This window comes from Haliotis cracherodii, unplaced genomic scaffold (assembly GCF_022045235.1).
Source record: "Haliotis cracherodii isolate W230 unplaced genomic scaffold, xgHalCrac1.p SCAF_20, whole genome shotgun sequence".
Lineage (NCBI taxonomy): Eukaryota > Metazoa > Mollusca > Gastropoda > Lepetellida > Haliotidae > Haliotis > Haliotis cracherodii.
In genome coordinates this window covers 10,042,501-10,057,189 of record NW_027266276.1, presented here as the reverse complement: position 1 = coordinate 10,057,189, position 14,689 = coordinate 10,042,501, and the positions used below count along the sequence as shown (strand labels likewise).

Sequence of the window (14,689 nt, the reverse complement as noted above, 5' to 3'; positions counted from 1 at the left end):
ATAAGCAACTACAGGTATTTCTCGTGACAAGCCAACATTTCAACCACTAGGCTACCCAACCGACACATTTGTTCAATTATCTACTACGTTTACAACGAACACGCATATATATAACGCACTGACCGATATAACGAACGTATTTTTTAGTCCCGTCAATTTGTCGTATATTATGCTTATAACGAACTACGGTTATTACGAACTAAAATTAGTGGTCCCTTTGAATTCGTTATAACCGTAGTTTACTGTTACTGTAATTCCATATTCTGTTAAAAAAATCAATGGCTGTTCGTCGTGTTAATAAAATATGCATGAGGTATATCTCTTCATCCGGTGTATATGATATACAGTAAATTACCGTTGTAACGAGCTCTAAGGGACCACAAATTTTAGTTCGTAATAACCGTAGTTCGTTATAAGCATATATACAGCATATATACAACAAATGGTCGGGACTAAAAATACGTTCGTTATATCGGTCAGTTCGTTATATGCGTGTTCGTTATAAACGTAGTTTACTGTATGTTTGTGATTCACTGAACAGAATATTTAGTGAAACCTCGTTAAGTCGACTTCTATCCATAATTGTTTATTCCAGGTAACGATGTGCTGGCACAAGAATTATTACCAACCCTGTAAGACCTAATTTCCTTACTCAACTTGTCTCCTTACTACTTATTGATTCGGGGTAGAATAGGTCTTCAGCAACCCATGCTTGCCGTAAAAGGCGACCATGCTTGTCGTAAGAAGCGACTAGCCGGATCGGGTGGTCAGGCTCGCTGACTTGGTTGATGCATGTCATCGTATCCCAACTACGTGGACCGACTCTTATGATGTCAATCACTGGATTGTCTGGTCCAGACTCGATTATTTACAGACCGCCGTCATATAGCTGGAATATTGCTGAATGCGGCGTTGAAGTTAAAACATTTTGTTTTGAAAAGAAATAAAAAATGAAAGTTACCTACGTGATGTTATACAGGTTGTTTGCCAGGCCATATCCCTGGCTCCACGGCAGACACTTCTCAAATCCCAGCGCGTAGTTCATTCTCCCGTGGTAGCTCTCGCCTTTACTCGCGAGATCATATGGCAAATCATCCGCTGAAAAATATAATATAAATATCAAAATATAAAAGATATGAAATATGGAATACATTGATACTTGTGTAGAACTCCTACCTTTTTTCGCGATATAATATGTAGCCTTCATTTATTTTCGACGAGGACTTGTAAACCTCAAGTTTCGAAATACATTTGTTGTCAGTTAAGTCATACGTGAAACGCCCCAGGGACATTGTGTCAGATCTTTGGGATTTTAAGCTACTCTCAGCATTAACTGTTCTGGAAATAAATCCTTTTTTTGAAATTCGAATCCTTACCCATCGCGACCCGTGAAGATTCGGGGTAGAATAGATCTTCAGAAACCCATGCTTGCCGTAAAAGGCGACTATGCTTGTCGTAAAAGGCGACTAACGGGATCGGGTGGTCAGGCTCGCTGACTTGGTTGATGCACGTCATCGTATCCCAATTGCGTGGATCGATGCTCATGATGTCAATTACTGGATTGTCTGGTCCAGACTCGATTATTTATAGACCGCCGTCATATAGCTGGAATATTGCTGAGTGCGTCGTTAAACAACAAACAAACCAAACCAAACCAAACCTTACCCATCGCGTGAATTTTCGTTGTTTGGGGGGAGTTTAAATGACACAAGAGTCAAGACACTATATATACACATATTTGTATTCTGGCGATTGATTTGCGTTTATGAAATATTAATATGCATAAAAGTTGTTAATTCTAAAGCGCTGAAACCACAGAAACAACACTCCAACGGAATTTTTAAAACTGTTTTCTCGAGAAAAAAATCAGGTGTATGGTTTGATGATGCAGGTTTTATATTTTAATAAAGAAACTCACGGATGTGTTCGTCCTTCACATTCAAGATGTTTCAGTCAAATGGAATATTCTTTTTTGAATATTATAAGCTCCAAAAGTCTCCCAAGCAGTAATAGGGTTGGTTGGTTGTTTTGTTGTTTAACGCCGCACTCAGCAATATTCCAGCTATATGACGGCGGTCGATGAACTTAACAATGTTGATTTACCAGGTGCAAGTTTGGCAGTGAGTTTAAAACCGTTCCAGTTGCAAGAGGTGTTCCCGGATGAAAACCTGACCAATGCCTTGTTGTTTATGCTCAGGTACGGCTTCACCTTGCCAGTTTTGGTAATCCTGAAAAAAATAATGTTTGATATATATTGGTGACCGTTGGGGTATTTTAACGATGACAATATTTTGTATAACTACGATAGTTCAAAATAAATTAAATTAAATCATGATCGTCATACTATTACAATAGTTGTAACACAGGTCAAGCACTCGGCTATATTCCAACGATATAACAGCGGACAGTCTGGACCGGAAAATCCAGTGACTGACATCATGAGCATCGGTCAACGCAACTGGGACACGATGGCATGCATCAACCAAGCCAGCGAGCCTGATCGCCTACCCGTTAGTCGCCTCTTACCACAAGCATGGGTTGCTGAAGATCAATTCTAACCCGGATTTTCACAGGCTTTAGTATTTATTAGTGATAATAACTACATATTTCTGTTCGCAGTATTCCGTCTCTCTGAGCTATAGATAGTCTAGCGTGTTCTCGATGTCATCTATCGATAATTCAACGGCCTTTGAACAATCGATAGTTCGAATAATCGTCACACCTGTGTTGAGCAATAAACACTCGACTAAAACAATAACTTTTTTAGAAGTTAAAGATATAATTATGAACGTGGCTGCTTGATCAATTCAGTCTTTGTTGAAGTAAAAAGACTCCACGTCTTCATGTTTTGCCATCTGTCAAGACTATTGCCCGTACGACTAGGATGTACATGACCAGTTCGTGTTTCACTTAATGAGGTACATACCGTATCGGGGGATCAGAGAACATGTATCTGCCGAGACTGAGCGTTGCACCACAGCCGATGTCAACGTTACTGAACGTCAGTACAATCTGCGAGCCCTCGGCCGCCTGCAAATAACCAGGAATACATTATAACCAGGATGCTGCCACCGCGGTTGTAACTGCTGCTGCTGCTGATGATGATAAAGTGATGATTACGACTTTGTTAATGTTACACCCCTGGTCGTACAGTTGCCGAACCATGTACGAGTGAGTGAGTGAATGATCGAGTGAGTGAGTGAGTGAGTGAGTGAGTGAGTGAGTGAATCGGGTTTGAACATTATTCAAGTTACAGCAATCACAACAATGTTAGCTTAATGTTGGAGGAAAGCCGGAAGTGTTGCAGTATCACGGGTATGGTGCTGACAAACCTAGAAACAATCGGTGCGAACCGGGATTCGAACCCACAATCATAGGTTTCTGGCGTGCCCAAGTTACGCAACACTCGACTGGGCCACCTGTGTCCCCGCCTCATGCACTATTGCCGATAGTCAACTTAACTGTCGACTTGTCAAACAACCCAACAGTCAACCCAACAGTCAACCTCGTATATAACGAATTTCGGAGTTGGGAATGGTAATCCATGGTGCTGATGGTATCAATCTCTGGATTGTCTGGATTGTTAGCTGGAATATTGCTGCGGCGTAAAACATTAAACAAAGACACAAAAACAAACAAACTAATACTGTAGCTACTTATACTGCAATTACTATAGCTACAAAAAGTGTAAATAAAAGTAAAAGGCGACAATGCTTGTCGTAAGAGGCGACTAACGGGATTGGCTCGCTGACTTGGTTGATGCATGTCATCGAATCCCAATTGCGTGGATCGATGGTCATGATGTCAATCACTGGATTGTCTGGTTCAGACTCGGTTATGTACAGACCGCCGTCATATAGCTGGAATATTGTTGAGTGCGGCGTTAAACAACAAAGAGACAACAAAAGCTAAACGCCAGACGTACCTTGAAGGCCCAGTCACACTGAGCGTTGACGCCATATTTCCCAGGGTAGCCAGTTGTGGTTACTGTCACACTCGTCAGGGCGGGGCTCAGTTCGTACACGCCCCCACAACCTGGGGACAAACGACAAGATGCGGAAACACGTGACCTTCAATGATTCGTTTGCTTTTTAGCTGCTTTGGTTCTGTCGATAGTAACGAGTGTTCTAAATCCTAAGACAATACTGTAACTTTAATTCAAAAATACAAAACCACACCCTTGATTATAAAACCACAATAATAACACAATTAAAGCTCAACTGCAAGTATTGCACAACAAAACAAAATTATTATTTGATTGCAACAAAACCACACCTTTGATTATAAAACCATAATAATAACACAATTAAAGCTCAACTGCAAGTATTGCGCAACAAAAGAACATTATAATTTGAATGCAACAAAACCACACCTTTGATTATAAAACCATAATAATAACACAATTAAAGCTCAACTGCAAGTATTGCACAACAAAAGAACATTATAATTTGAATGCAACAAAACCACACCTTTGATTATAAAACCACAATGATAACACAATTAAAGCTCATCTGCAAGTATTGCACAACAAAAGAACATTATAATTTGAATGCAACAAAACCACACCTTTGATTATAAAACCACAATAATAACACAATTAAAGCTCATCTGCAAGTATTGCACAACAAAAGAACATTATAATTTGAATGCAACAAAACCACACCTTTGATTATAAAACCACAATAATAACACAATTAAAGCCCATCTGCAAGTATTGCGCAACAAAAGAACATTATAATTTGAATGCAACAAAACCACACCTTTGACAATAACACAACAAACATACACCTACAGTTACGACCCTAATTCACGCTCACAGTTAAATTGTTTCTATGTTATGAACTAAAATATAATTAATTATTCTTTTCCATAACTGACATGCTGCTCTCTATGACATGTAAGTTTAGGTATTACGTGTAGAAAACTACATAGAACCATAGAGGCATATTGAGACGTATGTACGGTAAGAAGAGATGTTTCAAATGAGGACCCCTTAATGACAACACTAACAATCAGTCAAGTGTTACGTAAGTGTCTTCGCTAATCCTGTACGAGACTAATGGTGTATCTCGAGTCATAGTTCTATAACGTCACATGTGTAAGTTTGTCTGTACCCCGAACCTATCTCTGGAATATGAGCAATTCTTCACATATTAACCAAAATGTGTGGTGTTAGCGTTTCTTTTGTCGGTGAGTATATATGGAACGTTTATATAGTTTCTATTGAGTGATAGTGTGAGTTGGGTTTAACGCCGCTTTTAACAGTATTCTGGACAGTTATATCGCGGCGTGTCAGCTTAATGTGGGAGGAAAGCCCGAAGTGATGCAGGTCTCAGACGTTTACCAAATCGGTGAAACCCACGAGCACGGGTATGGTGCTGACAAACCTGGAAACATAATCGGGGCGAACCGGGATTCGAACCCACAATCATAGGTTTCTTGCATGCCCAAGGGACGCAACTCTGCACAGCGATTCGCGGCGCCTCAGACGACTGGGCCACCCGTGCCCCCTTATATAGTTTCTACCCTTGAATGTACATGTATACAGTCATTCTCTCTGTGTCCAGCAGTGGGCCCACCACGAATTGATATTTCAGGACCTAGAAGGCTTCCAGCTCATATTTTAAATAATAATTTTATGCCTTCCTTTCTCGTGAAATAATTTTATAGGAAATATCGTCATAGGAGATTTTTGTAAACAGTTGGGGAAAATTCAAAGAGAAAATAATCGATTAGGTCTTGTTATCATTGCGATGAGTACTTTAACATAATCTGCATCTGAGTCACATAAAAAGCAGATCTTTATAATGTTACTTTACCTTTTGAGAGGACGGTGGTGCAGTTGGTAGCGGTGTCGAACCCGATTGGGCACACGCACTGACACTTCCCGTCAACCATCCCTTGGTACCCTTCATTGGCGCAGACCCGACTCACACAATCTGTGTCACCTGGGGGAGAGTGTGTTAGTGAGTTGAGTTCAGTATAGTTATAGAGTTACTACAGCGGTTATTGGTAACGTACTCACGGAAATGAAAAAAACCCTGTTTTTTCGATCTCAGATTTTAAATAAAAGCAGTTAATATACAAAATATATAAATATTCAAACAACTCAATTAGTACTAACTGGGCCTTGGCACAAATACAGCGTATCAAAGGTTTTTATGTCTTTTTACTCGTAAAAATATGAACAAAACAGACTTGTGAGCATAACCAGGTGTTAGTAGATCAAGGTGAATGTCCATGACCTATGACACCTTGACGACAGGTGAAAACAGGTGCTTGAAACCCACGTGCATGTGATTTGTCAGTGGTTAGTGATTTGTGAGTGGCATTGTGGGATAGTGAATCATCGTCAAAATATCAGAACGTAAAAGTAACATATTCCCTTCTTAAACAACAATTTAAATGTCATTATTATTATGTACATAAACATAGGTGTTACTTTTATTGTTGTTTTGATAACTTTTTCCAGGCTAATTTGCACAATGCCTATAGGCTGTTTCTGCCATGTCAATTTGGACTTAGTTTTATTTTTGAATGTTGAAAGTGCCTACAAATTACCTCCTGTAAAGTACATTTTGTATTGAGCACTGAGATAAAACTAGCAAATCCGGACTAGTACTTTTCCAGTTGTTTCGTTATTTCGTATTTACATCTACGTAATGCTTTGTGTCGATTATTAAATCCAGCAAAACAGGTTTTTTTCATTTCCATGAGAACTTTAGTACTAGAGTTTACTGTGTTTGCAGAAAGACCTCAATGCTGAGTTTCACAGGAGCAACTGATGCGGGAACAGAACCTAGGTCACTAGCGAACCGATCGAACGCTGTAACAATTTGGCTGATGGAAACAAACGTTGCTTGCGATATCGGTCACTGGACTGTCTGGTCCAGACTCGTTTACTTACAGTCCGCTGTGATGTAGCTGGAGTATTGTCAGATGCGGCGTTAACCAACCAACAAACAAAAAACTGTTTTCATAACAAAGTTCACTGATATCTCACCACAGCAGCGTTGGATGATGTTGATTTCCTTGAAATACATGAAAATACTGTCCAGAGTCGGTCCACCCAAGTCGTCGTACAAGAAGGTGTAGGTGGGCCAACCATATTTAGTCACGAGCTGAAAGTTTAATATGTCCAACTTCAAAACCTCCTGCACCGTTAGTGAGTGAGTTAAAATTAACAGTCACATTGTCAATATTTCACCCATATAGTGAATGAGTGAGTGAGTATGGTTTTACGCCGCTTTTAGCAATATTCCAGCAATATCACGGCGGGGGACACCAGAAATGGGCTTCACACATTGTGCCAAAGTCGGGAATCGAACCTGGGTCTTCGGCGTGACGAGCGAACGCTTTAACCACTAGGCTACCAGACCGACCCCGTTACCTTACAAAGTATAGGACTATTTAAATATACGTTATGAAAAACGGGCTGTAGATCACCAGCAACCAGGGTAAGGCCACCATACAAGGGACCATGGGACTTACGATACCTCCGCTACCTACATGGAACGCCAGCAGTAGAGTGAGTGAGTGAGTTTGGTTTAAAGCCGCTTTTAACAGTATTCCATTTATATCGCGGCGTGTCAGCTTAATGCGGGAGGAAAGCCCGAAGTGATGCAGGTCTCAGACGTTTACCACTTCGGTGAAACCCACGAGCACGGGCATGGTGCTGACAAACCTGGAAACATAATCGTGGCGAACCGGGATTCGAACCCACAATCATAGGTTTCTGGCGTGCCCAAGGGACGCAAGTCGGCACAGCGACTTGGCCACCCAAGACTGGGCCACCCGTGCCCCCTCCAGCATTAGAATAGGCTACGGGCTAGAATAGGTCCCCAGAAACCTTTGCTTGTCGTAAGAAGCGATTATAACGGACCGTGTGGACATTGCAAGTCATCGTACCTTAACGGCGTGGATCGTTGTTCAAAATATCGATCACTGGAATGTCTGGTCAGAGTTGATAATTTACAGGCCGAAACCATATAGCTGTTCTATTGCTGAATGAGGCGTTAAATCACAAGCACACAAAACCACCTCCTGACAAAGGATCATAATCACGACGAATTTGGGATTCGAACTCTGGCAGCTGTGCAACTGCAAACTGACCACTTGACCAACCGTACCCGTGTATTTACTGATAACGATCGATTACCGATTGCTGATAGTGATCGATACTTACATATTGATTATACAGCATGATTGACTGGCTCGAGAAGCCACATGACATGATGTTGTCCATATCACCTAGCGGCATCTGTTCCTGGGTGTTCCAGTAATCTGTTACAACAGAAAAAAGTAACGTTAATTTTATAACAAAATGTTTTTGCATGACTTCGTTTCGTTCGAGCGATGCCAACTTTAGCTTCGATTCGTCTTTTGCATTATTCCGCGCACGTGTTACTCGCAGCAAGATTACGGCAGATTTTTGCTACACGTATTTTAATATGGGTTTGTTTGTTTGTTTGCTGTTTAACGCCGCACTTAGTAATATTCTACCTATATGACGGCAGTCTGTATATAATCCAGTCTGGACCAGTCAATACAGTGATTGATATCATGAGCTTCGATCCATGCAATTTGGATACGATGACATGCATCGAACTAATATAGGTACATGTACGTTAGGGAGCTAAGCTTTAAGTTGTAGCCGGATCACAAGGGGTACATGGGGGTTGATAGGTCCCGCGTTAGATCTTATGCCACGGAGCAGGACGCGAGGAGGCTCGTGGTATAAAACCTAACGAGGGTGGGGGTGGAACAAAGGGAGACAGTGACACACCAGTCAGAAAGAAGACATTTTTGCTATCCTAATTGGAGGTAAAATAATAACAAGATTGTCAGAACAGTTGTTATAAGCACAGGCATAAATCCTGCTAATGTTTTACATTTGTTCATTATAACAAAACCTAAAAACTTGATGGATAATGTTTCAGCTAATTCCTAGATGTGACAGTCTAACTGATCATCAAGGAGTAAACATCCCGGGAACGTCCATTACGTCATTCAGCTAGGCACGTATCCTGTTTCATTTGGCGACATACAATTTATCAAGTAGATTTACTGTTCGCAACAACGCTACGAGTATCGCATTGTTATTTTTCAAATTTGTTTATATTTTTCTATATTTAGTAAAATTACGTTTGGAATCGTGAACATTATTAAACGAAAACGTTGATGTCAGTTAATGGGTCATTTTCAAAATGTGTACCCCTTTTGGTCCTGTTGAATAAACAAAAACAAAACTTGAAAATTCCAACTTTTAGTGATTTAATAAGAAACATCTAAACATAATAAATAGTTGGGTAAATTATGCCCAAACAAAAAAACCCATAATTTTGAAATATTTTAAATACATGTATACCGGAGAAACAGTAAAAATGCATTGTCCTTGGCGTATAAGCATTAATGTTACCGATATTTTGCAGAAATATAAAAATAAACACAATATTTCTTTCAGTGTATTATTTCAAAACTAATATTTTACCACTGCCTAGAAAAGAAATGAATCTCACTTCTAATATCACCACGGATCATCACTCTTTGTGAGGAATGAAGAGAAATATTTATTATTTACTCTTCTCTGTGTCAGACACATTACCAAAATGATCGATATAATTTCAATATTCTGTATTCATTGAACATGTACTTCTACTTATTGAAAATCATGCTATGCTTTGTTTGTTTTTTGGTTTGTTGTTTAACGCCGCCCTCAGCAATATTCCAGCTGTATGACGGCGGTCTGTAAATAATCGAGTCTGGACCAGACAATCCAGTGATTGACATTATGAGCATCGATCCACGCAATTGGGATCGATGACATGCATCAACCAAGTCAGCGAGCCTGACCACCCGATCCCGTTAGTCGCCTTTTACGACAAGCATAGTCGCCTTTTGCGGCAAGCATGGGTTGCTGAAGACGTATTATACCCCGGAATCCTCACGGATCCATGCTATGCAATTTGTGTTTACCTGAATCATTTTCAGAATTTCCTCTGGTAGCACCAAAGACAAAAGGGTTACAAAATCTTGTACGAGATCGATGTTTTGAATTGCCGGTGTCTGTCGTGTCGGTACTTACACGGTCCAGCGTTTTCTATGTTCGGGTCGATGAAGTTGATCCTTTCTGGAAGAGCCAGATCATGAATCTTCCCCAACAGATGTCCGAACTCGTGGGTATAGTCCAGCTGGAATAGCAGGAATACCGTAAATACCCTACTCTGAAACCACCTTGAGTTTGAGTGTGGTTTTACGCTTCATTTTACCATTACAATTTAAGCCGTATGACGGTAGGGACAGAAGGAATAGGCATCTCTCATTGTACCCATGGGGGGAATCGAACCCGGATCTTCGGTATGCCGAGCGAACGCCTTAACTATTAGGCTATACTGAACCCTTTTATAATCTTTGTGTTTGTTTGTTGTTTAACGCCGCACTCAGCAATATTCCAGCCATATGACGACGGTCTGTACATAAGCGAGTCTGGACCAGACAATCTAATGATTGACATCATGCACATCGATCCACACAATTGGGATACGATGACATGCATCAACTAAGTCAGCGAGCCTGACCACCCGATCCCTTAGTCGCCTCTTACGACAAGCAGAATCGCCTTTTACAGCAAGCGTGGGTTGCTGAAGATCTATTCTACCCCGGATCTTCACGGGTCCTTTTATAATCTACGCCAGACGGGTGAACATACATAGAAAACACAATGATGATTTTTAGTTTTTTGGTTGTTTGTGGTTTAACGCCAAACCCAACAATAGTCCAGCTAAACGACGGCAGCCTGTATATAACCAAGTCAGGACCCGACAATCCAGTGACTTTCGGGATGAACAACACTCCCGCCCTTTAGTCAAGATGACGAGCACTCAACCAAGTCACTGACCATTCCATCCATTATATCGGGGGCGGTCGGGTAGTCTAGTGGTTAAAGCGTTCGCTCGTAACGCCGAAGATCCGGGTTCGATTCCCCACATGGGTACAATGTGTGAAGCCCATTTCTGGTGTCCCCCGCCGTGATATTGCTGGAATATTGCTAAAAGCGGCGTAAAACCATACTCACTCACTCTATTATATCGCCTTTTACGACAAGGGTGGATCACTGGGGCCCAACACGGGTACCAGGGAAACCCTACCTTGACACTGATGACACCAGTGTAGAGGGAACTGAACCCGGATCTTCCAAAGCTTTACCCACTAATATAAGCTACCCACTACATACTATTTAGTGATTGGAGCATACAAGTATCAATATTATCTCACCCTTCTTGGACATGGCGACATGGTGCCAGAGCCGGAACCTCCCACGATAGAATAACACCTGAACAGAACAAAAACTGTATATAGCACAACCTCCATAATCCGCATTATTGTAATATACACCTGCAGGACAGATTACGTGTATTGTATATTGTGAATTCTCTTTAATCCGCATCATATTATAGAACAGAACACAATACGTGTACAGTACAACCCTTTAATTCATATCACTAATGAAGAACTCAATCAATCAATCAATCAATCAATCAATCAATCAATCAATCAATCAATCAATCAATCAATCAATCAATCAATCAATCGTACATAACGACGTGCATGGTTGTGTGGCTTGTGCTTGTACTACTTTATTGAACTAACCAACTGAGATACCATGCCGCAGTTTAACCTGAATACCCCACTCAGACACCGCACACTGACTCAGAGCCGACCCGTCCCCATCTTCCCGAGGCAAGGGAGGTAACTGACTATATAAGTACAGTTTCTACCCTTGCCGAACTGGACTGCAATTACAAAGTTACATTTTGGCTGGATCAACGAGTCTATGCATTGTCCAATCAAAATCACGTAACGAACTAGACATCCGGTTCGTAATCAAACATGAGTTTCAACGGGCAGATTTCGGTCGACTGCAGGATTTCCAAAGTATGTGTACCGTCAACTGGGCGTCGACAGATATTTTGCAAATATTTTCACGTTTTTAATCAAGGTTCTCACGTGATTTGAGGCACTGCGGGGGTAAGACCCGTTTTGGTACAATATAGATCTTGATTATCGATCACATCGTCTTGACTGGTCGACGCCTTCCTGTTTGGGGCAAATACAAGTGATAAGAGAGGTGGAATCTGATTGGTCAATAGGGAGGAACACAGAAGGGACAGCGACTGGTGGCGCTACGATCGTGTCTGGAAATTCCAGCATAGTTCGGCAAGGGTGGAAACTGGACTTTCATAGTCAGTTAACTCCAATGCCTCGGGAAGATGACCAGTCCCCTTAATTCCGAACTCCAAGGACGATAAAAACAAGTACCATCTTTTAACGTCTTTCAGTAAGACGTGGCCGGGGATCGAACCAGGTCAGATCTCCGGGCAGACACTTTAGCCACTAGGCCACACAGGCAGTCTGCTCGGTTTATGCCGTGTAGTATGTATAGGCGGTCTAGGATACGTACGCTGGTCGGGTAACAATGGTAACGAAGGACGTGGTATTCAGTGGCCCATAGGGACTTGTGGCATGAGACGTGGAAGCATTCCCCTTGTCCCAAAATCGGATACAGGTATTCTTCTCCGCATAATCCATGAATTCCCGAAACATCTTTCTCAGCACATCACCTGGAAATAAGTAATGTCTTCATTGTCCCCATTAATAGTGAACCAGGGGGCACAGGTGGTCCAGTCGTCTAAGGCGCCGCGATTCGCTGTGCAGAGTTGCGTCCCTTGGGCACGCCAGAAACCTATGATTGTGGGTTCGAATATGGGTCGCCCCGATTACGTTTCTAGGTTTGTCAGCACCATACCCATGCTCGTGGGTTTCACCGAAGTGGTAAACGTCTGAGACCTGCATCACTTCGGGCTTTCCTCCCATATTAAGCTGACACGCCACGATATAACTGGAATACTGTTAAAAGCGGCATTAAACCCAACTCAGTCACTCACTAATAGTGAACCTAAGACATGAGGAAGTCGTAGGGTAGTGAGTGAGTGTAGTTTAACGCCGCTTTGAACAGTATTTCAGTTATACGAGGGCGTGGCAACTTGATGTGGAGGAGTGAGAGATGTAGGTTTTAGACTATTACAACTTTGGTGATACCCACGAGCACAGATGCGGTGCTGACAAAACACGGGTGAATTTGGGAATCGAATCCACGATCACGCGAAGGATGCTCCGAAAAGCGATTTGAATAGCAGATCCTGGCACGGTTAGGGGGCGCAAGTCTGCACAGGGAACTGCCCGCCTTGGACCTCTTGCCCACTTGTGTTCCAGAAATGAATATGATATCACATGCGTTACTTTGACAGACTCGGATGCCTGAGGCGTTCCTGGTGATACATAGAGAATCTCAACCGAGTGTCTTTTGATATCAAATATATCAACACGAGTTGATTAAAGTGGACAATTTCTGAGGCTTGCCGAGGGCTTTTGTCACTTTTATCAACGAGTGTTGACATATTTGATATAAAAGACACGAGGGTGGGATTTTATTTATCATCCAACATCATTCTTCCAACTTTTTCAGTTTGTAATTAGCAGTGTCTTCAGTGTAAAAAGCACTGCAAACAGCTTCAGTCGGAGAGCCATTAGTGATGTCATTTGATTGTGACGTCATGGTAACCGTCATGTCTACAGTGTAGATATCGCTTGATCTCATCCAAGTGATATCTTCTGTGGGAGCCAGTTTTGGATGATAAAATACTTGACAGCACATGTTGACTTACTGACTTCTTCTGAGAAAACGTAAGGCACAACCTTGTCAACCCACTGGCTGTTTCTCTTGACAGCCCGCTTGTGTCTGGACCTCTGAAATACAAACAGCAGCGTTAAAGCGATTAACACCTCACAAAGGGACCTTGACGGTGAAGTCTTGTCATCTCGAGCTCTTTTCAGTCGATACATCCAGGGGCTGTTGTTGTTGTTGTTTTTGTTGTTGTTGTTTGTTGTTGTTTTTATCATCGTCGCGTTAACATTTCAAAGCGTCCAAACCACCATTCCTACTTTCACATATTCCCCTATCACTGTAGGTCTTCAGCAACCCATGCTTGCCGTAAAAGGCGACTATGCTTGTCGTAAAGGGCGACTAACGGGATCGGGTGGTCGGGCTCGCTGACTTGGTTGATGCATGTCATCGATTCCAATTGCGTGGATCGATGCTCATGTTGTCAATCACTGGATTGTCTGGTCCAGACTCGATTATTTACAGACCACCGTCATACAGCTGGAATATTGCTGAGTGCGGCGTTAAACAACAAACCAAAAAACAAACAAAGCATAGCATGATTTTCAATAAGTAGAAATAACATGTTCAATGAATACAGAATATTGAAATTATATCGATCATTTTGGTGCGGCTTTCAACAACAAACAAACAAACAAACAAACAAACAAACAAAAAAGCAAAACCACCCAATCCCCGTCGGCTCTTACAACAATCGATCTCCACGGTGTATCTGGAATATTGCAGGACGCGGCGTAAAACAACACTGATATAAACAAGCAAATTCATGGGATTCTAAATGTTTGATCTGACCAATAACATCTTTTAATATACTGATCGAAATAAGTTAAAGACCACCCAATACTTTCATATCACTACAGTTAATATGTCATGGTATGACAGGCTACACTGGTAAGATAGATTAACTATGGTAGCGTGAATTACCTCATAGACCTGGCTCACCACCAG

The 14,689-nt window shown here is 41.6% G+C and overlaps 1 protein-coding gene across 1 annotated transcript in view; it reads right to left on the bottom strand.

Annotated features, from left to right (window-relative positions):
• LOC139470239 (uncharacterized) overlaps positions 1–14,689 on the bottom strand; it is a 32,151-nt gene that overhangs the window by 11,301 nt on the left and 6,161 nt on the right. Inside the window, exons 2-13 of the mRNA XM_071252566.1 lie at positions 14,666–14,689; positions 13,725–13,806; positions 12,461–12,620; positions 11,275–11,332; positions 10,085–10,190; positions 8,186–8,283; positions 7,004–7,121; positions 5,820–5,948; positions 3,926–4,035; positions 2,927–3,030; positions 2,104–2,228; positions 966–1,098 (exon numbers count right to left, since the gene is read on the bottom strand). The exon at positions 14,666–14,689 is cut by the window's right edge and continues 186 nt beyond it. Coding sequence (XP_071108667.1) covers positions 966–1,098; positions 2,104–2,228; positions 2,927–3,030; positions 3,926–4,035; positions 5,820–5,948; positions 7,004–7,121; positions 8,186–8,283; positions 10,085–10,190; positions 11,275–11,332; positions 12,461–12,620; positions 13,725–13,806; positions 14,666–14,689 — 1,247 coding nt within the window. The remainder of the gene's footprint in view (positions 1–965; positions 1,099–2,103; positions 2,229–2,926; positions 3,031–3,925; positions 4,036–5,819; positions 5,949–7,003; positions 7,122–8,185; positions 8,284–10,084; positions 10,191–11,274; positions 11,333–12,460; positions 12,621–13,724; positions 13,807–14,665) is intronic.